This window comes from Oncorhynchus gorbuscha, linkage group LG04 (genome assembly GCF_021184085.1).
Source record: "Oncorhynchus gorbuscha isolate QuinsamMale2020 ecotype Even-year linkage group LG04, OgorEven_v1.0, whole genome shotgun sequence".
Classification (NCBI taxonomy): Eukaryota; Metazoa; Chordata; class Actinopteri; order Salmoniformes; family Salmonidae; genus Oncorhynchus; species Oncorhynchus gorbuscha.
Window position 1 is genome coordinate 28,891,374 of NC_060176.1, and position 25,303 is coordinate 28,916,676.

Consider the following 25,303-nt stretch of genomic DNA (forward strand, 5'->3'; position numbering starts at 1 on the left):
GAGTGGTTTGCTTGTGTGTTTGTGGCTCCATAGAAGGGTGAAATTAAAATGACTTGGTTGGTCTGCCATGAAACTTACCAACAGTGGCTTGAAGTCCTCAATGACACATGTTCTCTTGTGACCAGGAGGAGTCTGAACAGTTGGTCTGAACCACTGGCTGTAAATTAACTATGAAAGGATGGTAACAGATGAATGGATTTAAGACCATGCATGTACAAAGATAAAGAAACTACAGATTACTTTTTATTTCATTTCTGAATGTACATTTTGTACATTTATTTGGACAATTAAAGACACTGACCACATTATGACAAAGACTGACAGAAATATAGTGTTACCAAATGCTCTTTGGTACTTCCTGACAAGTTGCCACTGTGACTGTGTGTTTCAATGCCTGTAACTTTACCGCCCTCTGTCTAGCCTATTGATACGTGCAAAGTAATCATGCGATGACAATGATGATAAATGACTTCTTTAAAAAAAACTTAACAGCCATCAAATAAACCTGTCAAAGCCAGGCTTCTTATTGAATAGATGTATTTGTGTTTCAATAAAACAATAACTATTCAAAACATTTTTCTGAATGTATTGTCTTCACATAATATGTTTGACAGTGTATCAGGCAAGGTTTATCGATTGAAAATCCTCGATAGGTAATTTCATCTGTTCTACTGCGCATGCCTATCGCAAATGACTGCAGAAACCGGATGTGTGTTTCCATGGGCACATCCATTTGTTTAGCTACCTCGCTGATCTGTAATGAAACTACTGGAAATCAGTTGGGGTAAAGCTCTTGGCTTCTTCGCTGTTCTGCTCGCTGTCATTGCAGCCGTTTTACAACATCTAGAAAACTGCGAACAGACGATATACACCAGGTGAGAGGCAGATGCTAACTAGCTAACTACTCGAACTAATTTACACCGACAGATTGGTGACAATTTACCATGTCAGTCTGCGATCAGGTTTGGGAATTCTAGCATGTACTACTAAACAGTATCTAGCTACTGGTACAAGCTACTGGTACTAGCTACTGGTACTAGCTACTGGTACTAGCTACTGGTACTAGCTACAGCCTACTGGTCTGTTTTACAGCTAGTTGTAAATGCTGTTTTGACTGCCTTTGAGGTAGGCTTGCAAGAAAGTTGTTCCTAGGCCGTAATTGTAAATAAGAATTTGTTTTTAACTGACTTGCCTAGTTCAATAAAGTTTAAATAAAAAAAGTTAATTGCCTTATTTGGCTTGCTAGTTAGTTGTAGGGCGTGACACACACCTGTGTTGGAATAAAACTGCTGTATCATGCTGCTTCTGTCTAATATAGCGATCAAACCATTAGGTCTCTCCTCAGTGGTGAAGCACTGTCTTGTTTTGTCCTTCAGGATGACACACGACCTGAAAACACTGGCAGAGGACTTCAGACAGAAGAATAAAAGTTGTTTTATCCTGGGTGCCTCTGGCGAGACAGGCAAGGAGTTACTGAAAGAGATTGTGGAAAGGAAGCTTTTCTCGAAGACCACTCTCATCGGAAGGAGGCAGCTCACATTTGAAGACAAAGCGTTTGAGAACCTGGTAGGTGTGCGACATGTCTTATTGTCAATGTATTGTTGCCTTTTCAAGCAGGGCTGGTTTCCCAAAAGCATCTTAACATTTACATTTACATTTAAGTCATTTAGCAGACGCTCTTATCCAGAGCGACTTACAAATTGGTGCATTCACCTTATGACATCCAGTGGAACAGTCACTTTACAATAGTGCATCTAAATCTTAAAAGGGGGGGGGGGATACTTATCCTATCCTAGGTATTCCTTAAAGAGGTGGGGTTTCAGGTGTCTCCGGAAGGTGGTGATTGACTCCGCTGTCCTGGCGTCGTGAGGGAGTTTGTTCCACCATTGGGGGGCCAGAGCAGCGAACAGTTTTGACTGGGCTGATCTTAAGGGTAAGTTCATCGTTAGAACCATAGGATCCTATGGTTCTAAGATGAATTGAGCATTTAGATGCTTTTGGGACACCGGGCTCTGCTCTATTTGGCAAAGTAACACCTATGAGTAGGGTTTTTAAGGGGGAAAAAAATAGCTTTGGTTCTGGTGTTCTACTTTGTATTCTATGTCACAGAGAAGCTTGTCCGGAATACAGAACACTTTATTTCATGAGGAAAGTATTTACATTTACATTTACATTACATTTAAGTCATTTAGCAGACGCTCTTATCCAGAGCGACTTACAAATTGGTGCATTCACCTTATGACATCCAGTGGAACAGCCACTTTACAATAGTGCATCTACATATTTTAAGGGGGGGGAGGGGAGGTTAGAAGGATTACTTTATCCTATCCTAGGTATTCCTTAAAGAGGTGGGGTTTCAGGTGTCTCCGGAAGGTGGTGATTGACTCCGCTGTCCTGGCGTCGTGAGGGAGTTTGTTCCACCATTGGGGAGCCAGAGCAGCGAACAGTTTTGACTGGGCTGAGCGGGAACTGTACTTCCTCAGTGGTAGGGAGGCGAGCAGGCCAGAGGTGGATGAACGCAGTGCCCTTATTTGGGTGTAGGGCCTGATCAGAGCCTGGAGATACTGAGGTGCCGTTCCCCTCACAGCTCCGTAGGCAAGCACCATGGTCTTGTAGCGGATGCGAGCTTCAACTGGAAGCCAGTGGAGAGAGCGGAGGAGCGGGGTGACGTGAGAGAACTTGGGAAGGTTGAACACTAGACGGGCTGCGGCGTTCTGGATGAGTTGTAGGGGTTTAATGGCACAGGCAGGGAGCCCAGCCAACAGCGAGTTGCAGTAATCCAGACGGGAGATGACAAGTGCCTGGATTAGGACCTGCGCCGCTTCCTGTGTGAGGCAGGGTCGTACTCTGCGGATGTTGTAGAGCATGAACCTACAGGAACGGGCCACCGCCTTGATGTTAGTTGAGAACGACAGGGTGTTATCCAGGATCACGCCAAGGTTCTTAGCACTCTGGGAGGAGGACACAATGGAGTTGTCAACCGTGATGGCGAGATCATGGAACGGGCAGTCCTTCCCCGGGAGGAAGAGCAGCTCCGTCTTGCCGAAGTTCAGCTTGAGGTGGTGATCCGTCATCCACACTGATATGTCTGCCAGACATGCAGAGATGCGATTCGCCACCTGGTCATCAGAAGGGGAAAGGAGAAGATTAATTGTGTGTCGTCTGCATAGCAATGATAGGAGAGACCATGTGAGGTTATGACAGAGCCAAGTGACTTGGTGTATAGCGAGAATAGGAGAGGGCCTAGAACAGAGCCCTGGGGACACCAGTGGTGAGAGCGCATGGTGAGGAGACAGATTCTCGCCACGCCACCTGGTAGGAGCGACCTGTCAGGTAGGACGCAATCCAAGCGTGGGCCACGCCGGAGATGCCCAACTCGGAGAGGGTGGAGAGGAGGATCTGATGGTTCACAGTATCGAAGGCAGCCGATAGGTCTAGAAGGATGAGAGCAGAGGAGAGAGAGTTAGCTTTAGCGGTGCGGAGCGCCTCCGTGATACAGAGAAGAGCAGTCTCAGTTGAATGACTAGTCTTGAAACCTGACTGATTTGGATCAAGAAGGTCATTCTGAGAGAGATAGCGGGAGAGCTGACCAAGGACGGCACGTTCAAGAGTTTTGGAGAGAAAAGAAGGGATACTTGTCTGTAGTTGTTGACATCGGAGGGATCGAGTGTAGGTTTTTTCAGAAGGGGTGCAACTCTCGCTCTCTTGAAGACGGAAGGGACGTAGCCAGCGGTCAGGGATAAGTTGATGAGCGAGGTGAGGTAAGGGAGAAGGTCTCCGGAAATGGTCTGGAGAAGAGAGGAGGGGATAGGGTCAAGCGGGCAGGTTGTTGGGCGGCCGGCCGTCACAAGACGCGAGATTTCATCTGGAGAGAGAGGGGAGAAAGAGGTCAGAGCACAGGGTAGGGCACTGTGAGCAGAACCAGCGGTGTCGTTTGACTTAGCAAACGAGGATCGGATGTCGTCGACCTTCTTTTCAAAATGGTTGACGAAGTCATCTGCAGAGAGGGAGGAGGGGGGGGAGGGGAGGAGGATTCAGGAGGGAGGAGAAGGTGGCAAAGAGCTTCCTAGGGTTAGAGGCAGATGCTTGGAATTTAGAGTGGTAGAAAGTGGCTTTAGCAGCAGAGACAGAGGATGAAAATGTAGAGAGGAGGGAGTGAAAGGATGCCAGGTCCGCAGGGAGGCGGCGAGTTTTCCTCCATTTCCGCTCGGCTGCCCGGAGCCCTGTTCTGTGAGCTCGCAATGAGTCGTCAAGCCACGGAGCGGGAGGGGAGGACCGAGCCGGCCTGGAAGATAGGGGACATAGAGAGTCAAAGGATGCAGAAAGGGAGGAGAGGAGGGTTGAGGAGGCAGAATCAGGAGATAGGTTGGAGAAGGTTTGAGCAGAGGGAAGAGATGATAGGATGGAAGAGGAGAGAGTAGCGGGGGAGAGAGAGCGAAGGTTGGGACGGCGCGATACCATCCGAGTAGGGGCAGTGTGGGAAGTGTTGGATGAGAGCGAGAGGGAAAAGGATACAAGGTAGTGGTCGGAGACTTGGAGGGGAGTTGCAATGAGGTTAGTGGAAAAACAGCATCTAGTAAAGATTAGGTCGAGCGTATTGCCTGCCTTGTGAGTAGGGGGGGAAGGTGAGAGGGTGAGGTCAAAAGAGGAGAGGAGTGGAAAGAAGGAGGCAGAGAGGAATGAGTCAAAGGTAGACGTGGGGAGGTTAAAGTCGCCCAGAACTGTGAGAGGTGAGCCGTCCTCAGGAAAGGAGCTTATCAAGGCATCAAGCTCATTGATGAACTCTCCGAGGGGACCTGGAGGGCGATAAATGATAAGGATGTTAAGCTTGAAAGGGCTGGTAACTGTGACAGCATGAAATTCAAAGGAGGCGATAGACAGATGGGTAAGGGGAGAAAGAGAGAATGACCACTTGTCAGCAAGTCAGTTAAGAACAAATTCTTATTTTCAATGATTGCCTAGGAACAGTGGGTTAACTGCCTGTTCAGGGGCAGAACGACAGATTTTGTACCTTGTCAGCTCGGATTTGAACTTGCAACCTTTCAGTTACTGGTCCAATGCTCTAACCACTAGGCTACCCTGCTGCCCCTTGAAGGTAGGGTGGTCATATCATTTACAAATATTAATGCTTTATGAAAAACTAAGATATTAATAATTTATGAAATTACAATACTGCTTTATTTTTTAATTAAATACTTAAGAGCGACACCCACGGCCTAACACAGACCCAAACTTCTCAGCATCCCCATACAATCACACAACACACACACACAGCACATCAAGCACAGTCTAACACAGATACACACAGCCTAGCATAGATGCACACTTCTCACTAAGTCTGAGCTATAACACAGAAGGCTACTGGTTAATTAAGATAGAAGTAAGCTAAGGTACGCCTACCATTGAGTTGGGTTACATTGTAATGTTAGTTTTTGTGTTAATGAGTTGCTCATGAGTTGCTCATGTATATATCCTCTGGTGATGGGAGGATATACTGCAGTAAATAATTAGCCTAGGCACAGAAGAGACAGATCGGCAATACAATGTCACATCGATCTTACTCTGATAGGTTTAGGAATACCCATCACAAAGAGCAAGTAAAAATACACTGATTTCACGGGTTTCACAAAAAGTTCTGTCCCACAGACTTGAACGTTCGTTGCATGGCACTTGCTTTTACGTATGGGCTCATATCGTGTAAATATCATAAACTACAGTATTGGGATCTTTAGACACTGGAAACAACTGCCACATTTTATGGTTTCAAATCATTTTCACAAGTTCTCATATAGCGTCCGATGTTTGTCGCGTCACCGTACACCCTACCATGAGCTTTGAATAAAGTACATTCAATACCATTAAATGTGTGCACAGACTACAACAAAGCCAACAAGAAGCCTACATCCCATTTATTCCATTCTAAAGATTGGCCTCGTATTGTTTTCTGTCCTCTTTCAGGTGCAGGAGGTGGTGGACTTTGAGAAACTGGATGACTATGCTGCAGTATTCCAAGGGCATGATGTTGGCTACTGCTGCCTGGGAACGACCAAAGCCAAAGCTGGGGCTGTGAGTTCACGTCACTGATTATATAGAGATCCCTGTGTATACTGTATCTGGATGAGTACTCGTATGAATATGATAACTCCTAACAGCTATACAGAGCTGAACATGTACCATGAGGGTTACTAGAAAAGAAAGAGGATGTCGACACCTGCCATTTTAGATTTTTCTGAAATCATTTTTGTTTTGAGAAAAAGACGAGATGAGCATTCGATTAGCAACGTTATTTTGTTGAAATATAATTTATTGCATCCAAATTGGCCATTTTAATTTCTAGGAATCATATAATATTCAATAAATATAGTACCTAACCTCTGATTTGGACCAACTTTTTTTTTCTTGCAATGATTTATCCAATGGTCAAAAGCTACACACGGACACCCCACGCCAATCCCATCCCAACAAGTATAGAAACGTGCCTTTTTCAAAAGACCCCGTCTTTCAAAGATAATTTTAAAAAATCCAAATAGGTTCACATATCTTCATTGTAAAGGGTTTAAACACTTATTTCCCATGCTTGTTCAATGAGCCATGCACAATTAATGAACATGTACCTGTGGACTGGTCGTTAAGACACTAACAGCTTACAGACGGTAGGCAATTAAGGTCACAGTTATGAAAACTTAGGACCCTAAAGAGGCCTACCTACTCACTCTGGAAAAACACCAAAAGAAAGATGCCCAGGGTCCCTGATCATCTGCGTGAACGTGCTTTAGAAGTGCTGCATGGAGGCATGAGAACTGCAGATGTGGCCAGGGCAATAAATTGCAATGTCCGCACTGTGAGACGCCTAACAGAGCTACAGGGAGACGGGATGGACAGCTAATTGTCCTCACAGTGGCAGACCACATGTAACAACACCTGCACAGGATTGGTACATCCAAACATCACACCTGCGGGACGAGGTACAGGATGGCAACAACAGCTGCCAGAGTTACTCCAGGAATGCACAATCCCTCCATCAGTACTCAGACTGTTTGCAATAGGCTGAGAGAGGCTGGACTGAGGGCTTCTAGGCCTGTTGTAAGGCAGGTCCTCACCAGACATCACCGGCAACGACGTTGCCTATGGACACAAACCCACCGTCGCTGGATCAGACAGGACTGGCAAAAAGTGCTCTTCACTGATGAGTCACGGTTTTGTCTCACCAGGGGTGATGGTCGGATTCACGTTTATCGTTGAAGGAATGAGCGTTACACCGAGGCCCGGACTCTGGAGCGGGATCGATTTGGAGGTGGAGGGTCCGTCATGGTCTGGGGCGGTGTGTCACAGCATCATCGGACTGAGCTTGTTGTCATTGCAGGCAATCTCAATGCTGTGCGTTACAGGGAAGACATTCTCCTCCCTCATGTGGTACTCTTCCTGCAGGCTAGTCCTGACATGACCCTCCAGCGTGACAATGGAACCAAGCCATTCTGTATTGTTCTGTGTGTGATTTCCTGCAAGACAGGAATGTCAGTGTTCTGCTATGGACAGCGAAGAGCCCGGATCTCAATCCCATTGAGCGCATCTGGGACCTGTTGGATTGGAGGGTGAGGGCTAGGGCCATTCCCCACCAGAAATGTCCAGGAACTTGCAGGTGCCTTGCTGGAAGAGTGGGCTAACATCTCACAGCAAGAACTGGCAAATCTGGTGCAGTCCATGAGAAGGAGATGCACTGCAGTACTTAATGCAGCTGGTGGCCACACCAGATACTAACTATTATTTTGATTTTGACCCCCCCTGTGTTCAGGGACACATTATTTAATTTCTGTTAGTCACATGTCTGTGGAACTTGTTCAGTTTGTCTCAGTTGTTGAATCTTGTTACGTTCATACATATATTTACTGATATTTTGTTTAGTATCAATTCTCTGTGTCTGACAAGTAGTATGTTTATTGTTTCTTCATCCTATGCAGTGTATTCCTAGTGAATTTGGTGATGTTTTTTCCCCCCTATTCAGATACATTATTAATTGACGTTGTTAGTTTTAGTCCCATCCTACATCCTGATATTATCAGGTTCTGACCATGAGATGGTGCTGTTCCTGCTCCTGCTATTAGGTCAAAGTTTGAACCCCCTTCAATGTTAAAGGAATAGTTCACCAATTACATTGGTTCCCTGTCATACCTACTCCATAAAAAGCTTACAGGGTAAGGCAGTGTTTCCTGTCCTCGGGACCCCAAGGGGTGTACGTTTTGGTTTTTGCCCTAACACTACACAGCTGATTCAAATGATCAAAGATAATAGTTGATTATTTGAATCAGCTGTGTAGTGCCAGGGCAAAAACCAAAACATGCAATACCTTGGGGTCCCGAAGGCCTATTTTAAGAAGCCCTGGGGTATGGAAACCAAAATCCAATTTTGTAATTTGGATAAACTATCTCTTTAACATTGAGACATTGAGGGGGGGTGACTATTAATCACCTAATAGCAGGAACAGCACCATCCAGTGGTCAAAGCCTGGTAATATCAGGATGTAGGATGGGACATAAATCTAACAATTTCAATTACAAATTTCTCAGAACAGGGAAAGAAAATCACCACTGAGAATACATTACATAGAATGGAGAAACAATACTCAGAGCCGCTCAATACTACTTCTCAGAACTGATACTTTATAGTCGTTATTGGGATTGGTGTAGGGGGTCCGTTGGTGGCTTTTGACTATTTCTTTAGGTTCCTCATGTCTTACTCATTGTGAGATACTATATTTATTGACTATTATATGAAAATCATAAATTCAAATGGCCAATTTGGGTGCAATCAATCAGCTTAATGTCTCAGATCAAAATAATGATGCAGAAATGCTTATCTTATGTTTATTTTTTATTTTTTTATTTTACCTTTATTTAACCAGGCAAGTCAGTTAAGAACACATTCTTATTTTCAATGACGGCCTGGGAACAGTGGGTTAACTGCCTGTTCAGGGGCAGAACGACAGATTTGTACCTTGTCAGCTCGGGGGTTTGAACCCTCCGGTTACTAGTCCAACGCTCTAACCACTAGGCTACGCTGCCGCCGTTTCTATCTACATGAATGATTTCAGAACAATATGAGATGGTGGGTGTCATGGCTTGCTGAGATGACATTGAACGACCCACCAGACACAACCTGCTTGGATCATGCCGTGGTAAAAGGCAGATTTAATGTACACACATTTTCTCTTTATCTTTGTCATTGTAGGATGGATTCATCCGTGTTGACCATGACTATGTCCTGAAGTCAGCGGAGCTCGCCAAGGCAGGAGGCTGCTCACACTTCAACCTAGAGTCTTCTAAAGGGGCTGACAAAACCAGTGGTTTTCTCTATCTCAAAGTGAAGGTAATATACCAAATGTTCACCAGAGTAAAGTCACCTCAATTATAGCCTTTCATAATGAAGGCCTCATAAATGCAAATGTTTGCCTCTCCAGGGACAAGTGGAGGCAGACATTGAACCGTTGGGCTTTGAGAGGTTCTCCGTCTATCGCCCTGCGTAAGTCTCGTTTGCATTAGTTATGTGTAAAAAAAAACAAAAAACATTTCCTATGGAGCAATGACTCACTTGTTCATTACCTTATCAGTCATGGCAAAACAAATAGTGACCATAGGTAAATATCTCACACCCATGTCACGATTAGCAATATACACATTTCTCCAGTGATCAGCGTTGCGTTTCATTGCATAAATACACAGATGTTTTGATTCTGTGTTTATTGCAGTAACTTATTTAAATCGTAACAACTCACAACTGAATTCTTCCTCTTTTTTTTTGTTTTTCCTCCCAGGGTGCTGATGGTTGACAGGCAGGAGAGCCGGCCTACTGAGTGGTTTTTCAGGAAGGTCCTGGGCCCTATTTCCTCCATGTTTCCCACGGCAATGTCCATCCCCATCCAATCAGTGACCAGGGCCATGGTGGCCAACACACTTATTCCTGCAGGGGAGAAAGTGGAGATCCTGGAGAATAAAGCCATCTATGACTTGGGGAAGGCCCCAGAGAAATGAGGGAGAGGGATGGTGTCTCTCAATAGCTTAATTTAATCATATCCTTTCCTCCCAATAAATCACTGATGTGGTTGTACCACCACTGGTCTGTCTGGACATGACACGTGAGCGCAATGTGAAGGGAAACCCTATCCAGTCCTTTCATCTGTCAGTGGTAATGATGGAAAGTTGTTGAGGAAGTTTGAGTATTGGGAACTCAGCCAGAGACTGGTGGTGAAGTGTGTTGTGCTACTGCCATTTAATGTGATGGTGCTTTTTCTTCATGACTATCTATTTTCTACTAAAACTTTCCTTTGAAAACACCAAGGAGGATCAAAAATAAGTGTAAAGGTGAATTTCTAGAGCAATGCAGAAGCTTTCCGAGCACATGGTCAAGCGTTCAAAGCTTCATTGGCTTCAACTCGAGGTTCCTTGCAACCATGATGGCGTCAACACTGTAGTCCTCTAAAAAAACATACTTTCTCTGCTTGAGCAGGTGTTGTTGAGTGTCTGGGTTTCTCTGGGAATGAGTCCAAAGGGGAATATTTCCTTATGAAAAGTGCCATTAAAGCGCTTCAAGGGTCATGCAAATGAGATATCATTGGGGAATGATGTAATTATGAATACTGAAAACTGCCGTCTCTGTAAAGTCTTTGTATCCCAAGTGCTTTTTCTGAGTGCAGACTATTTTTGTGGTCAACAAGAAGGTGTTTGCTGAAGAGGAAACCGACTGGCACAAAGGCTAGAATTGGTTTAATATTTTAGGTGAAGAGGGAAATGTATTTGACTGGTTCTTCTGGGTCCATTACCTCAAAACGGTTTAGTTAGTAGAAGGTCTTCCATCCAGCCTACAACGTTCATGCTGTTTTATATAAGACCACATCCTTACGCACTTTGAAAACTGATGCACTTACTTGAAGCAAGAGTTTATTTTCCACAATACTGAACCATTGTAGAGGGATTTATAAGGCAATATATCAGACTTATTTTATTGTCTTTGGATTTACGTTTTTTTCTTTTTCTGAGCAATGTTTAAGATGTAATTGAATCAGGGGTTATGTTATTCATGCTCTTATTGACTTGGCTTTTTAATTGTGGTGGTCTGTAAATCCTATTAACTGAATTAAATAGTAATATATGCAAGAACACTATAGTTGAGTCACAGTAATATGCAATGAAGAAATGCCTGAGAATGGAATTCTAAATACAAGTGTATTTCATTACTTTGTAAATTGAATGGTAACATTTATTAAAGGCATACGCTTAAGTTACAAAGCATTAACAAGCATTACAAGGCATTATTTGAAACCTGGTCAGAGAGAGAAAGAAATGGCCATGGCCCATATCTCATTGGAGAGAGAAAGAAAGAGGGTAGGTATCTCACCAGTGCAGGTCAGGAATGTACGAGAAAGAGACAACCAAGGACCCTTTTATAAGCATCTGAGTTGTTGACCAATAGTATTACTGTATATCAGACCTACAATTTCAAAGACAGCACAGAGGAAATTCTTGTTATACAGTCAATAAGAAGAGTCACTTTGGGGGCTGCCCTACACAATCCTCTCTTGAACACATCTGATTCTGCATCAGACAGAAGTGTTCAAAACTGGATGGCCAGCACTACAGTCACTGTTGACAATCTTCAGACCAGCAGTTCATGGTCCACGCGTTATCACTTCAGGAGTGTCCTTTTGGTGGGTGGCATTGTCTTCTTTAGACAGGCAAGCTAGAAAGGAGTGCTCCGTTCTACTTTTGTATAACAGATTAATCCTGATAATCTGATTGGATTGGCCAATAGCAACTTCCGATGTGCTTTTATCAAATCTGTCAGATGAATATAACATAATAGATCACTATCATAAAGAGTATTTTTTAAATAAAACTCAAACTCCTCCCTTTGAGAAAATATATTTGCCTTGAAAATGGCAACAGAAATAAACAAGAACAATTCTTGAAGTTAAAACAACTTTCAAGTAAATTAAAATATAAATCCAACACACGTTTTGTGAGTTTGGTTGTGAGTTTGAATCTCATCACGAACAATTTTAGCATTTTAGCTAACTATCAACTTTTCAACTACTTACTACTTTTTAGATCATTTGCAACTACTTAGCATGTTAGCTAATCCTTTAACCTAATCTTAACCTTAACCCTTTTAGCTAACCCTTCCCCTAACCTTAACCCTTTAACCTAACTTCTAACCCTAACCGCTAGCCTAGCTAACGTTAGCCAGCTAGCTAATGTTAGCATTAGACATCTAGCTAACAATAGCCACAAATAAATATAATTTATAACATAGTGTATGTTTTGCAAATTTGTAACATATTGTATATTCAACAACTTTGTAACATATACAAATATCATACGACATGGATGATGGACATCCGCAAATTAATACACAATACGAAATGTAACATATCATACTAAATGGAGTGTCTCAGATTTACATAGAGAGTAATAAGACCAGGTTGTTGCTTTGTTCAGCACTTGTTACCCGTGTAAATTGTCGATGTCCAACAAGGTAAGAATTATGCTCCAAGTTCATTACACTCATTCAACAAGTATGAGGCTAGTAGACCAGTCCAACAGAAATACTCAAGTACGCATCTCCCTGCCCAAAGTGATAGCACCGAGTAGTATTAACTTGAGCAATGAGACCAGATGGTGTGGCCAGGTTAGCCTCCTCAAGCATGGTGTAGACAGATCCTCTCCTAGGGGTTTAATCATAAGATGAGTGAGTCCAGTGGCTTCAATTCAAGGAAACCTGCCACAAGCCATCTGGTTGCTATGGATTCACCCAGGATGAAGGAACATGTAACTACAAGCTTTCAGGAAGAGAAACATCATTTGGCAGTGGTGGTTCAGCTCCTAGAGCAGGGATCATCTATTAGATTCAGATTTTTTCTTGAGTGGATGATCGGGGGGCTAGGACTTAATTAAGCAATAAGGCCCGAGGGTGTGTGGTACCATGCATTGGGAAAGTATTCAGACCCCCTCACGTTTTCCACATTTTGTTACGTTACAGCCTTATTCTAAAATGGATTACCCCCCCCCCCAAAAAAAAATAACCCTCATCAATCTACACACAGTACTTCATAATGACAAACTAAAAACCGTTTTTTATACATTTTAGCAAATGTATTCAAAATAGAAAATGGAAATTTCACATTTACATAAGGATTCAGACCCTTTACTCAGTACTTTGTCGAAGCACCCTTGGCAGGGATTACAGCCTCGGGTTCTCTTGGGTATGATCCTACAAGTTTGTAACACCTGTATTTGGGCAGTTTTTCTCATTCTTCTCTGCAGATCATCTCAAGCTATGTCAGGTTGGATGGGGAGCGTCGCTGCACAGCTATTTTCAGGTTTAGTTTAGTTTATTTATTTTTACAGGGACAGTGCACATTAATCAACGTTTCAGTAAAAGTGCCGGTTTTAGCCAGCCGGCTAATTTTCAACCGCAGTCCCTGGGCAGGTTATTAAAAACAATTACAATATAGACAATAGCACCATAGAACAAGCAAGACATAGCAACATAGGACAAGCAAGACATAGCATACAGACAGAGCAACATAGAACAAAAAGCAGCAAAACAAAATTCATAAAAGCAACAAAGTGTTTCCACACCTCACAAGCTACAGACAACAGACAACATGGAAAGCGGCAACACACAGCTAGGGACCATGTTCACAAATCTGATTGACCTTTAGCCAGGTCTTCAAGCATTTTGTGAAAGTGTGATATGTGGTGCAGTTATGTGTGTCTGATGGCAGTGTATTCCAGACATGGGAAGCTCTCACAGAGAATGCAGATTTACTAAAGGTGCTTTTCCTTAGGGGAACTATACAGTCACCTCTCATGGCAGACCTTGTGGATCTGCTGCCATATGTCTGGGCTTTCTGTTTAACAAAAATATTGAGTGGAGGGGGAGCCAGGCCATTAAGGATCTTGAATACAAGACATGCGTCGGTGTATTGCACAAGATTTTCCCAACTCAAGAGCTCATGCTTTCTAAGGATGTGACAATGATGATGGCTATTGGGCTTCCTATCAAGCACTTTGAGAGCCTGTTTGTAGACAGACTGAATAGGTTTTAATGTTGTACAGCAAGCTTGGGCCCAACTAGTCAAGCAGTATGTTAAGTGGGGGAGTATCATAGAATTGAAGTACAGTTTTGCTACCTCTGTAGTCAAACAATTTCGTATAAATCGGAAATTAGCTAGGTTGAATTTGGTTATTTGAATTACCTTTTTCACATGCTTTTTAAAAGAGAGGTTGGAATCAAGTATGATGCCAAGGTACTTAAAATCGGATACCACCTGGTATGGAGGTCTCTCCAGAGATGTTCGATCAGATTCAAGTCCGGGCTCTGGCTGGGCCATTCAAGGACATTCAGAGGCTTGTCCCAAAGCCACTCCTGCATTGTCTTGTCTGTGTGCTTAGGGTCGTTGTCTTGTTGGAAGGTGAACCTTGGAAGGTGACACTTGGCATTCAGGCCAAAGAGTTCAATCTTGGTTTCATCAGATCAGAGAATCTTGTTTCTCATGGTCTGAAAGTCCTTTAGGTGCCTTTTTGGAAAACTCCAAGCGGGCTGTCGTGTGCCTTTTACTGAGGAGTTTCCATTTACATTTACATTTACATTACATTTAAGTCATTTAGCAGACGCTCTTATCCAGAGCGACTTACAAATTGGTGCATTCACCTTATGACATCAGTGGGACAGTCAGTGCATCTAAAACTTAGATTTTCTCATCTCCACAGAGAAACTCTGGAGCTCTGTCAGAGTGACCACCGGGTTCTTGGCCAAGGCCATGACCAAGACCCTTCTCCCCAGATTGCTCAGTTTGGCCGGGCGGCCTCCTCTAGGAAGAGTCTTGGTGGTTCCAAACTTCTTCCATTTAAGAATAATGGAGGCCACTGTGTTCTTACAGACCTTCAATGCTACAGACATTTTTGGGTACCCTTCCCCAAATCTGTGCCTCGAGACAAGGAGAGCCCACAATCCTGTCTCGGGACTCTACGGACAATTCCTTCGACCTCATGGCTTGGTTTTTGCTCTCAGGTCCAATCCCAATTGAATTTACCACAGGTTTACCACAGGTGGACTCCAATCAAGTTGTAAGAACATCTCAAGGATGGTCAATGGAAACAGGATGCACCTGAGCTCAATTTCGAGTTTCATAGCAAAGTGTTTGAATACTTGTGTAAATAAGGTATTTCTGTTTTTCATTCTGAATAAATGTGCACAAATGTCTAAAAACATGTTTTCACTTTGTCATTATAGGGTATTGTGTGTAGATTGATGAGGACAAACATGTATTTAATCCATTTTACAATAAGCCTTTAACATTATACAATTTGAAAAGGTGAAGGTCTGAAGGTGAAGGTCTGAATACTTTCTGAATGCACTGTATATGGCCAGGATATGATGGCTAAGGGCTGTTCTTATGCACAATGCAAAGGTGGAGTGCCTGGATACAGCTCTTAGACATGGTATATTGGCCATATACCATAACCCCCCAAGGTGCCTTATTGCTATTATAAACTGGATACCAATGTAATTAGAGCAGTAAAAATACCTGTGGTATACAGTCTGATATACCATGGCTGTCAGCCAATCAGCATTCAGGGCTCGAACCACCCAGTTTATAATTTCAAATAATTTGTAGACTCCAAATTGACTGTAAGAAGCCCAAACTGATATGATGTTTGACTAAAACATAATAATTTCAAAGCGAGCTGACATTAGCATATGATCACGTGTCTCTATTATGCATGGGAATACTTTGGAACAGATTTCTTAAATTAAAATCACTTGGAGCTCATTTCCTGGTGTTTTTACACTTTTATGTTCAAAGAAAAAAAAGCCTGACCAATCTGAAGATGAGAAGTCAGGCCCACATGGTTTCAACCATGCCTTCAGAAGCACTAATCCCCCAACAACCACATTTCCCCCCAGTGGTAACACTTCTCAGAGTGCAACTGCCTGCACCAGAATGACATTTTAGTCATTTATCCAGAACTTACAGTTAGTGCTTTCATCTTAAGATATCTAGGCGGGATCACCACACATCACAGGCATAGTAAGTAGCCTAGTGATTAGAGAGTTGGGCCAGTAACTGAAAGGTGGCTGGATAGAATCCCAGAGCTGACAAGGTAAAAATCTTTCGTTCTTCTCCTGAACAAGGCAGTTAATCCACCGAAGACTTGGATGTCGATTATGGCGTCGATTACGGAGTCACTTTCAACAGTGCCACTTTATATAATGTTTACATACCCTACATTACTCATCTCATATGTATATACTGTACTCTATACTATCTTCCGTCCCTTCCATCTTCAAGAGAGCGAGAGTTGCACCCCTTCTGAAAAAACCTACACTCGATCCCTCCGATGTCAACAACTACAGACCAGTATCCCTTCTTTCTTTTCTCTCCAAAACTCTTGAACGTGCCGTCCTTGGCCAGCTCTCCCGCTATCTCTCTCTGAATGACCTTCTTGATCCAAATCAGTCAGGTTTCAAGACTAGTCATTCAACTGAGACTGCTCTTCTCTGTATCACGGAGGCGCTCCGCACCGCTAAAGCTAACTCTCTCTCCTCTGCTCTCATCCTTCTAGACCTATCGGCTGCCTTCGATACTGTGAACCATCAGATCCTCCTCTCCACCCTCTCCGAGTTGGGCATCTCCGGCGCGGCCCACGCTTGGATTGCGTCCTACCTGACAGGTCGCTCCTACCAGGTGGCGTGGCGAGAATCTGTCTCCTCACCACGCGCTCTCACCACTGGTGTCCCCCAGGGCTCTGTTCTAGGCCCTCTCCTATTCTCGCTATACACCAAGTCACTTGGCTCTGTCATAACCTCACATGGTCTCTCCTATCATTGCTATGCAGACGACACACAATTAATCTTCTCCTTTTCCCCTTCTGATGACCAGGTGGCGAATCGCATCTCTGCATGTCTGGCAGACATATCAGTGTGGATGACGGATCACCACCTCAAGCTGAACCTCGGCAAGACGGAGCTGCTCTTCCTCCCAGGGAAGGACTGCCCGTTCCATGATCTCGCCATCACGGTTGACAACTCCATTGTGTCCTCCTCCCCGAGCGCTAAGAACCTTGGCGTGATCCTGGACAACACCCTGTCGTTCTCAACTAACATCAAGGCGGTGGCCCGTTCCTGTAGGTTCATGCTCTACAACATCCGCAGAGTACGACCCTGCCTCACACAGGAAGCGGCGCAGGTCCTAATCCAGGCACTTGTCATCTCCCGTCTGGATTACTGCAACTCGCTGTTGGCTGGGCTCCCTGCCTGTGCCATTAAACCCCTACAACTCATCCAGAACGCCGCAGCCCGTCTGGTGTTCAACCTTCCCAAGTTCTCTCACGTCACCCCGCTCCTCCGCTCTCTCCACTGGCTTCCAGTTGAAGCTCGCATCCGCTACAAGACCATGGTGCTTGCCTACGGAGCTGTGAGGGGAACGGCACCTCAGTACCTCCAGGCTCTGATCAGGCCCTACACCCAAACAAGGGCACTGCGTTCATCCACCTCTGGCCTGCTCGCCTCCCTACCACTGAGGAAGTACAGTTCCCGCTCAGCCCAGTCAAAACTGTTCGCTGCTCTGGCCCCCCAATGGTGGAACAAACTCCCTCACGACGCCAGGACAGCGGAGTCAATCACCACCTTCCGGAGACACCTGAAACCCCACCTCTTTTAGGAATACCTAGGATAGGATAAGTAATCCTTCTCACCCCCCTTTAAGATTTAGATGCACTATTGTAAAGTGACTGTTCTACTGGATGTCATAAGGTGAATGCACCAATTTGTAAGTCGCTCTGGATAAGAGCGTCTGCTAAATGACTTAAATGTAAATGTAATCTACTGCATCTTGCCTATGCCGCATCTTGCCAATAAATATCTATATATGTATGTGTACATATTCTTATTCTTTCCTTTACACTTGTGTATAAGCTAGTTGTTGTGAAGTTGTTAGATTACTTGTTAGATATTACTGCACGGTCGGAACTAGATGCACAAGCATTTCACTACATTTGCGTTAACATCTGCTAACCAGCTGTATGTGACCAATAAAATTTGATTTGATTTGATTTGATTTGGCAGCCCATCGCACCTTTCTATCAGCAAAGTCAGTGCTGGTATGGGGGGGAGGGGGAGTCAAGTGCAAGTGTTGGTTCAGGACAATTTATCTTCGAGGTGAAGAAGGGGATTATTTAAGATATTCCGAAGAGCTAGGGTTTAAGGTGTTTTCGGAAGATGGGCAGGGACTCTGCTGTCTGTCGTAGCTTCAGGGGGAAGCTGGTTCTATCATTGGGGTACCAGGACAGAGAAGAGCTTGGACTGGGCTGAGCGTTAGCTACCCTCCCTCCAGCCCCTCCTGAGACAGAGGTTACCCCAGCTGCGGTGCCTGTACCATGGGCACCAATGAACCCTGATGAAGGCCACCCTGGAAGGCATAGTGAGGGTGCTGCTATACCACTCCCAGAGCAATCAGACCTCACCCTGGTAACTAAATGCTGGGACTGACCTGGAAGGGAACCCTGAAGAAAATGATGAAAATAGTGATGAATAAATAGTGTGTTGTGATGACCATGAGCCCTTTGAAGTCAGACGTGACACAGGCATCTCAGGATTGGTCCACAGCAGATACGACCCAGTCTGACCAAACTACCGAGGACCCTGGCAAGAGGTACACTAACGGTTTACTGTGTTAAAAGTTCTACCTCACCCTGCATTTAATGTTTTATTGTGTTTTCAGGTCAACATTTTCCATCAAAACGGATCCTCTATCAGTCCAAGTGATGCAGGTAATGGTGGTGATAAAATACCAGTGGTGAAATTAACTTAAAATTAAGTCGGTCAATTCCTAATGTTAGAGGAGGTTAGACTTTATTGCTCATTATGCATTGTTTTCCAGGTTTCAACCGCTCCTGATATGACTGGCGCCCTGCAATGGTCTGACTTTGAGTACATGGTTAAATCCCGAGCCCTTGGGAAATCTTTGATTTCAGGGATTAGAAATGCAAAAAAATACATAAGTGATGTGATCTGAGTAAATACAACATTTATACACTCATTTTAAGATGGTCCCATTTATTTTTCTCACTATAGTGACTTCATCAAAATGTGACAATTCAAAGATTGTTTTATGAGTTGGGGACCTCAAGTGGTGAATATATGGAAATACACTTTCGAACCAGCCAGACCTAACCTAACAGGACAGAGTGCAGTAATACTGAACTCTTCAGGAAAGGAGCCCAGTGAACTGCTCTTCCACTGCACACTGCTGGTATGGTTGGAGCTGATCTCATGATCACCATCTACATGGCCCCATATTTGAAGCAGGTTTATATGGTTGATTTGCTTATGTTTTATTTTTCATCTATATAGTCATTGTCAGGCATGACTGTCAAAATGGTTCTGGTTGAGTCGGCCTATTGTTATATTTGTAAATTACAAAAATTGTGCGACAACTACAACCACTGTAGTTGAATGCATTCACGTTCACGACGCAAGATGGCAATAAAGTCATTTTGCAAAGTTCAAAGACATTTAAATTAGTGACGTCTTACCTGCGCCGGAAGTATAATTCTTAAACGCTGATGTGTTACCTTCATTGAGATCTGTTACAGTTGAACTTCAAGCCGGTGTTTGGTATAACAGTCCATCCAAATTGCTCAATACTGTACAAGTCGATGTCAAAAAAGGACCTACTTCGCGTACGTGAAAAAAGCAGCAGCACAGGGTTGAGGAACTAATGGCGGTAGGTGGATCTTTCATCTGCTTATGTTTCAGGTTGGGCAGACAAGCTGACCGCAGAGGATAACGAGTCTCCTATGCTTTATAACACCACATTAACTAATTCACCTTCAGTTATGTGTACCTATCGACTAATTAATTTATTAGAATGGTAAACGAACGTGTATCAAAGCCAATTAATTACTTTGAGCCAACGTTAGTTAACAAACCCAACACAGCCTGTCTCATGTCTATTGATGCCAGTAGGTTAATTGCTGGTAAGCTATCTTAATTCTGAAGTCCATGCAATGTTGACTACACTAACAGCCCACCTTTTATAATGCACACAGCCCAAAGGTAAGGTCGGGACTAAAGGCAAGAAGCAAATCTACGAGGAGAATGAGGCGACACTCAAGTTCTACACCAGAGTAATCTTGGGAGCCAACGTAAGACACAATCTTCCTTTTCAATGTTACTTTTTGAATGGAAATTGGGACTAGTACAACACCTGACACTTGTTTCTCTCCTAGGCGATATACACTGCGTTAAACCTCTTGGTCTTCTATAGCTCTTCAACGTTTTGGACATGGGTGAGTGAGTTCACTCTGTATGTTATTGACATTGATAGCTCCTCTACTGTTGAGCAGTAAAACTGAAACGGGGACGATTGGGGATTACTAACACTCTACTTTATTCTTTCCTCTTCTTGGTTTCTCCCCCGCTCTTATTCCCCCTGTCTCTCTTCTTCCTTCCTCCATCTCCTTCTCCCACCCATGTAGTTTGCGCTGGTGTTTGCCCTGGCAGTGTGTGTGGGCAGTTACCGCGCCATGTCTGCCATGGCCCAAGCAGTGTTTGGTGAGGATGGGAGTCTGCTCGATGGTGGAATAGATCTGAACATGGAGCAGGGGATGGCAGAGTGAGTGCTCACACTGCAGGCGTCTGTTTGTTTCCGTGAACATGAGTGTGCGAACATGCAGTGTGTGTGTGAGAGCGAATTGGTGAGTATTACAGCATGTTCAACATGCATGTAACAATGGTGCCCTTATCTCCCTTCAGAGGTAGATCTCTCAAAGCTATAGTGGCAGTGTGGTGCATTATGATGGATTCTTTGTCATTATAGGCATCTGAAGGATGTTATCCTGCTAACTGCTATATTACAAGTGCTCAGCACCATCTCCTCCTGCTTCTGGTACCTTTGGCTGCTGGTAAGAGTTTGTCCCGTACTTGTTGTACGCTCTCTCTTTGGTTGTTTATTTTCCCTTTCTCATGGCCCTCGTTGATCTTTTAATCAATGTGTGTGTGTGTGTGTGTGTGTGTGTGTGTGTCAGGCCCCGGCCCGAGCAATGTTCCTGCTGTGGGTGAACTTCCTAGGCCCCTGGTTTTCTGCCGAGACCCCTGGTGCAGCCCCAGAGGAGGTGAATGAGAAGAAGCAGAGACGACAGGAGCGCAGACAGATGAAGAGATTCTAACTTGGCAGACTGCCGTAGTATTTCTATACGCAGAATGAATCTAAGTACAGCCAGGAACTCTACAGTTAAGTTATTCAGGAGGAACTTTTGATGTGTACACAAAGACATCCAGGTATGGATAAAGAATTCAACTGAACCCTGTGGGTTGTCTGGTTTTCCTCTCTCCCTATCCCTCCATCCTTCCAATTCTTCCTCTCCCCTCTATCATTAATTATCCTTTTTCTTCACATCTGGAGAGGAAATCTTCCTTGTTGGGCTGATGATCTCGTCACCAGTACATGTTGTCATATACCTTGGCCTGTAATTTGTTTACATCCAATTGTTCATAATCTAGGTCTATGTATCACACCAATTTCATCTGAACTAGTGAAAATTATGTGGTGATCTTACCCTATGGCAGACCTTTTTATTTTAGACTATGCTCATCAGATCACACGCTCATGCCCAATTCCAAATAGACCACTAGCCACTACCATCTAGGTGCTAATCTAGACCAAGGGGGAACTATAACCTAAATTTCACAGATATTTATTTCAGATCTACATGCGGTGCATAGGGTTAGGTGCTAGGTGTTGGTTTGGAATTGGGCATATCTGACGAAGGTCAAAATTAAATCTGATTGTGCTTTGTCTGCAATGCACAGTTTAAAGGCAATGTTCTCGCGGAGACTACATTCACTGTTAATTCTGCATATGTTGGCTTTTACGGAAAGGACTTTTACACTGAACAAAAATAACAACGCAACATGTAAAGTGTTGGTCTCATGTTTCATGAGGTGAAATAAAAGATCCTAGAAATGTTCCATATGTACAAAAAGCTTATTTCTCTCATGTTGTGCACACATTTGTTTACATCCCTATCAGTCAACATTTGGTTACATAATCCATCCACCTGACAGGTGTGGCATATCAAGATGCTGATTGAACAGCAGGATCATTTCCCCGGTGCACCTTGTGCTGGGGACAATAAAAGGCCACTCTAAAATGTGTAGTTTTGTCACAGATGTCTCAAGTTGAGGGAGCATGCCGACTGCAGGAATGTCCACCAGAATTGAATGTTAATTTCTCTACCATAAGAGGCCTCCATCATTTTAGAGAATTTGGCAGTACGTCCAACTGGCCTCACAACCGCAGACCACGCGTATGGCTTCATGTGGGCGAGTGATTTGCTGTGGTCAACGTGAACAGAGTGCCCCATGGTGGGGTTATGGTATGGGCAGGCATAAGCTACGGACAACAAACACAATTGCATTTTATCAAGGGCAATTGGAATGTATAGAGATACTGTAACAAGATCCTGAGGCCCATTGTCATGCCATTCATCCACTGCCATCACTTCATGTTTCAGCATGATAATGCACGGCCCCATGTTGCAAGGATCTCTACACAATTTCTGGAAGCTGACAATGTCCCCGTTCTCCCATGGCCTGCATACTCACCAGACATGTCACCCGTTGAGCATGTCTGGGATGCTCTGGATCGACGTGTACGATGGCGTGTTCCAGTTTACACCAATATCCAGCAACTTCGCACAGCCATTACAGAGGAGTGGGACAACATTCCACAGGCCACAATCAACAGCCTGATCAACTCTATGCGAAGGAGATGTGCCGCGCTGCATGAGGCAAACGGTGGTCACACTAGATACTGACTGGTTTTCTGATCCACTCCCCTACATTTGTATTTTAAGGCATCTGGGGCCATTAGATGCATATCTGTATTCCCAGGTCATGTGAAATCCTAGGATTGGGGGCCTAATTTATTTATTTCAGTTGACTGATTTCCTTATATGAACTGTAACTCAGTAAAGTCTTTGAAATGGTTGCATGTTGCGTTTATATTTTTGTTCAGTATAAATGACACATTGTCTAAATCCGCTATCAGGTTGTATCTCGGCCCTAATTGTTATCGCTCCCATCCTTCACAATGCTTAAAAATGATTTTAAAGTGCATTTCTTCACAGCATAAATAAGCAATAGGAAATGTAGTGCCTTCAGAAAGTATTCAGACCCTTTGACTTTTTCCACATTTTTGTTGATAAGGCCTGAATGTAAAATAGATTTAAATAGAGATTTTGTCACTGGCCTACGCATGATACCCCACAATGTCAACATGGAATTAAGTTAATTATTCAACCCCTTTTATGGCAAGCCCAAATATACACTGGAGTTGCTTAACAAGAAGACTGTGAATGTTCCCGAGTGGCCGAGTTAGTTTTGACTTAAATCTACTTGAACATCTATGGCAGTACCTGAAAATGGTTGTCGAATGTCTAGCAATTATCAACAAAAATTTGACAGAGCTTTAAGAATTAAGAAAAGAATAATGGTGGGCAAAAGTTGCACGATCCAGGTGTGGAAAGCTCTTAGAGATTTACCCAGAAATACTCACAGCTGTAATCTCTCCCAAAGGTGCTTCTACAAAGTATTGACCCGGGGGTATGAATATTTAATATTTATATTCCGGCTGTAACACAACAAAATGTGGAATAAGTCAAGGGGTATGAATACTTTCTGAAGGCACTTTAGTATACCTTTTGATAGCCATCAAAGTGTAGCCATCAAAATGCAGATATGATAACTGTCATCTCAGATCCTCAAAGGGGCGTGATGGAGGGTAGATTGTAGGAAACAGCTTCCTGTAGCTAATGCTTCCCCAGTGAGTGAGTGAGTTATTGCCTGAGTCATTGATGAGCATAAACAAGGTGCTAGGAATGGCAGCAACTTGTGTGATTCAATATGCCTATACAATGGAAGCATGTCAAAGCAGGGGTAACATGGTGGCTGATTTCTTCAGAAATGTCTGCCGTATTATAATCAGCCAACACAGTACCAGTCAAAAATTTGGACACGCCTACTCATTCCAGGGTTTTTATTTTTACTGTTTTCTACATTGTAGAATAATAGTGAAGACAAACTATGAAATACACATGGAATCATGTAGTAACCCAAAAAGTGTTAAACATATTTTATATTATTCAAAGTAGCCACCCTCTGCCTTGACAGCTTTGCACATGTTGACATTCTCTCAACCAGCTTCACGAGGAAGGTTTTTCCAACAGTCTTGAAGGAGTTCCTACATATGTTGAGCACTTGTTGGCTGCTTTTCCTTCACTCTGTGGGCCAACTCATCCCAAACCATCTCAATTGGGTTGAGGTCGGGTGATTGTGGAGGCCAGGTCATCTGACCCGTCTAATGTCCATTGCTCTTGTTTCTTGGCCTAAGCAAGTCTCTCCTTATAATTGGTGTCCCTTTAGTAGTGGTTTCTTTGCAGCAATTGGACCATGAAGGCCTGATTTTACACAGTCTTTTCTGAACAGTTGATGTTGATGTGTCTGTTAATTGAACACGGTGAAGCTTTTTTGGGGTTGTAATCTGAGGTGCAGTTAACTCTAATGAGCTTATCCTCTGCAGCAGAGGTAACTGGCTCTTCCTGTCCTGTGGTGGTCCTCATGAGAGCCAGTTTCATCATAGCGCTTGATGGTTTTTGCGACTGCACTTGAAGAAACTTTGAACGTTCTTGAAATGTTCTGTGTTGACTGACCTTCATGTCTTAAAGTAATTATGGACTGTCATTTCTCTTTGCTTATTTGAGCTGTTCTTGCCATAATATGGACTTGGTATTTTACCAAATAGGGCTATCTGCTGTATATCCCCCCTACCTTGTCACAACACAACTGATTGGCTCAAACACATTAAGAAGGAAAGAAATTCCACAAATGAAAATAACACCTGTTAATTGAAATGCATTCCAGGTGACTACCTCATGAAGCTGGTTGAGAGAATGCCAAGAGTGTGCAAAGCTGTCATCAAGGCAAAGGGTGGCTACTGTGAAGAATCTCAAATATAAAATATATTTTGATTTAACACTTTTTTTTGGTTACTACATGATCCCACGTGTGTTATTTCACAGTTTTGATGTTTTCACTATTCTACAATGGATAAATACAGAAAAACCCTGGAATGAGTAGGTGTCAACTTTTGGCTGGTACTGTATGTACGCCTAGATACTTTTGCTACAAAGTCTTAATGTACATATTATTAAATTGATTTCAGTATATAAACAATAACCTGTCA

General features: G+C 43.5%; 2 protein-coding genes across 2 annotated transcripts; both read left to right on the forward strand.

Moving 5' to 3' along the window:
* The first annotated feature begins 684 nt into the window (after window positions 1-684).
* LOC124033183 (oxidoreductase HTATIP2-like) lies at window positions 685-11,150 on the forward strand. Its single transcript, XM_046345147.1, has 6 exons — window positions 685-875; window positions 1,377-1,566; window positions 5,959-6,066; window positions 9,226-9,363; window positions 9,455-9,516; window positions 9,809-11,150. Exons 1-6 carry the CDS (start codon window positions 760-762, stop codon window positions 10,023-10,025), a joined length of 831 nt encoding a protein of 276 aa, XP_046201103.1. The 5' UTR covers window positions 685-759; the 3' UTR covers window positions 10,026-11,150.
* Window positions 11,151-19,592: 8,442 nt separating this feature from the next.
* LOC124033184 (transmembrane protein 208-like) lies at window positions 19,593-22,642 on the forward strand. Its single transcript, XM_046345148.1, has 6 exons — window positions 19,593-19,783; window positions 20,109-20,204; window positions 20,289-20,348; window positions 20,538-20,674; window positions 20,879-20,963; window positions 21,087-22,642. Exons 1-6 carry the CDS (start codon window positions 19,778-19,780, stop codon window positions 21,225-21,227), a joined length of 525 nt encoding a protein of 174 aa, XP_046201104.1. The 5' UTR covers window positions 19,593-19,777; the 3' UTR covers window positions 21,228-22,642.
* The last annotated feature ends 2,661 nt before the right edge of the window (window positions 22,643-25,303 follow it).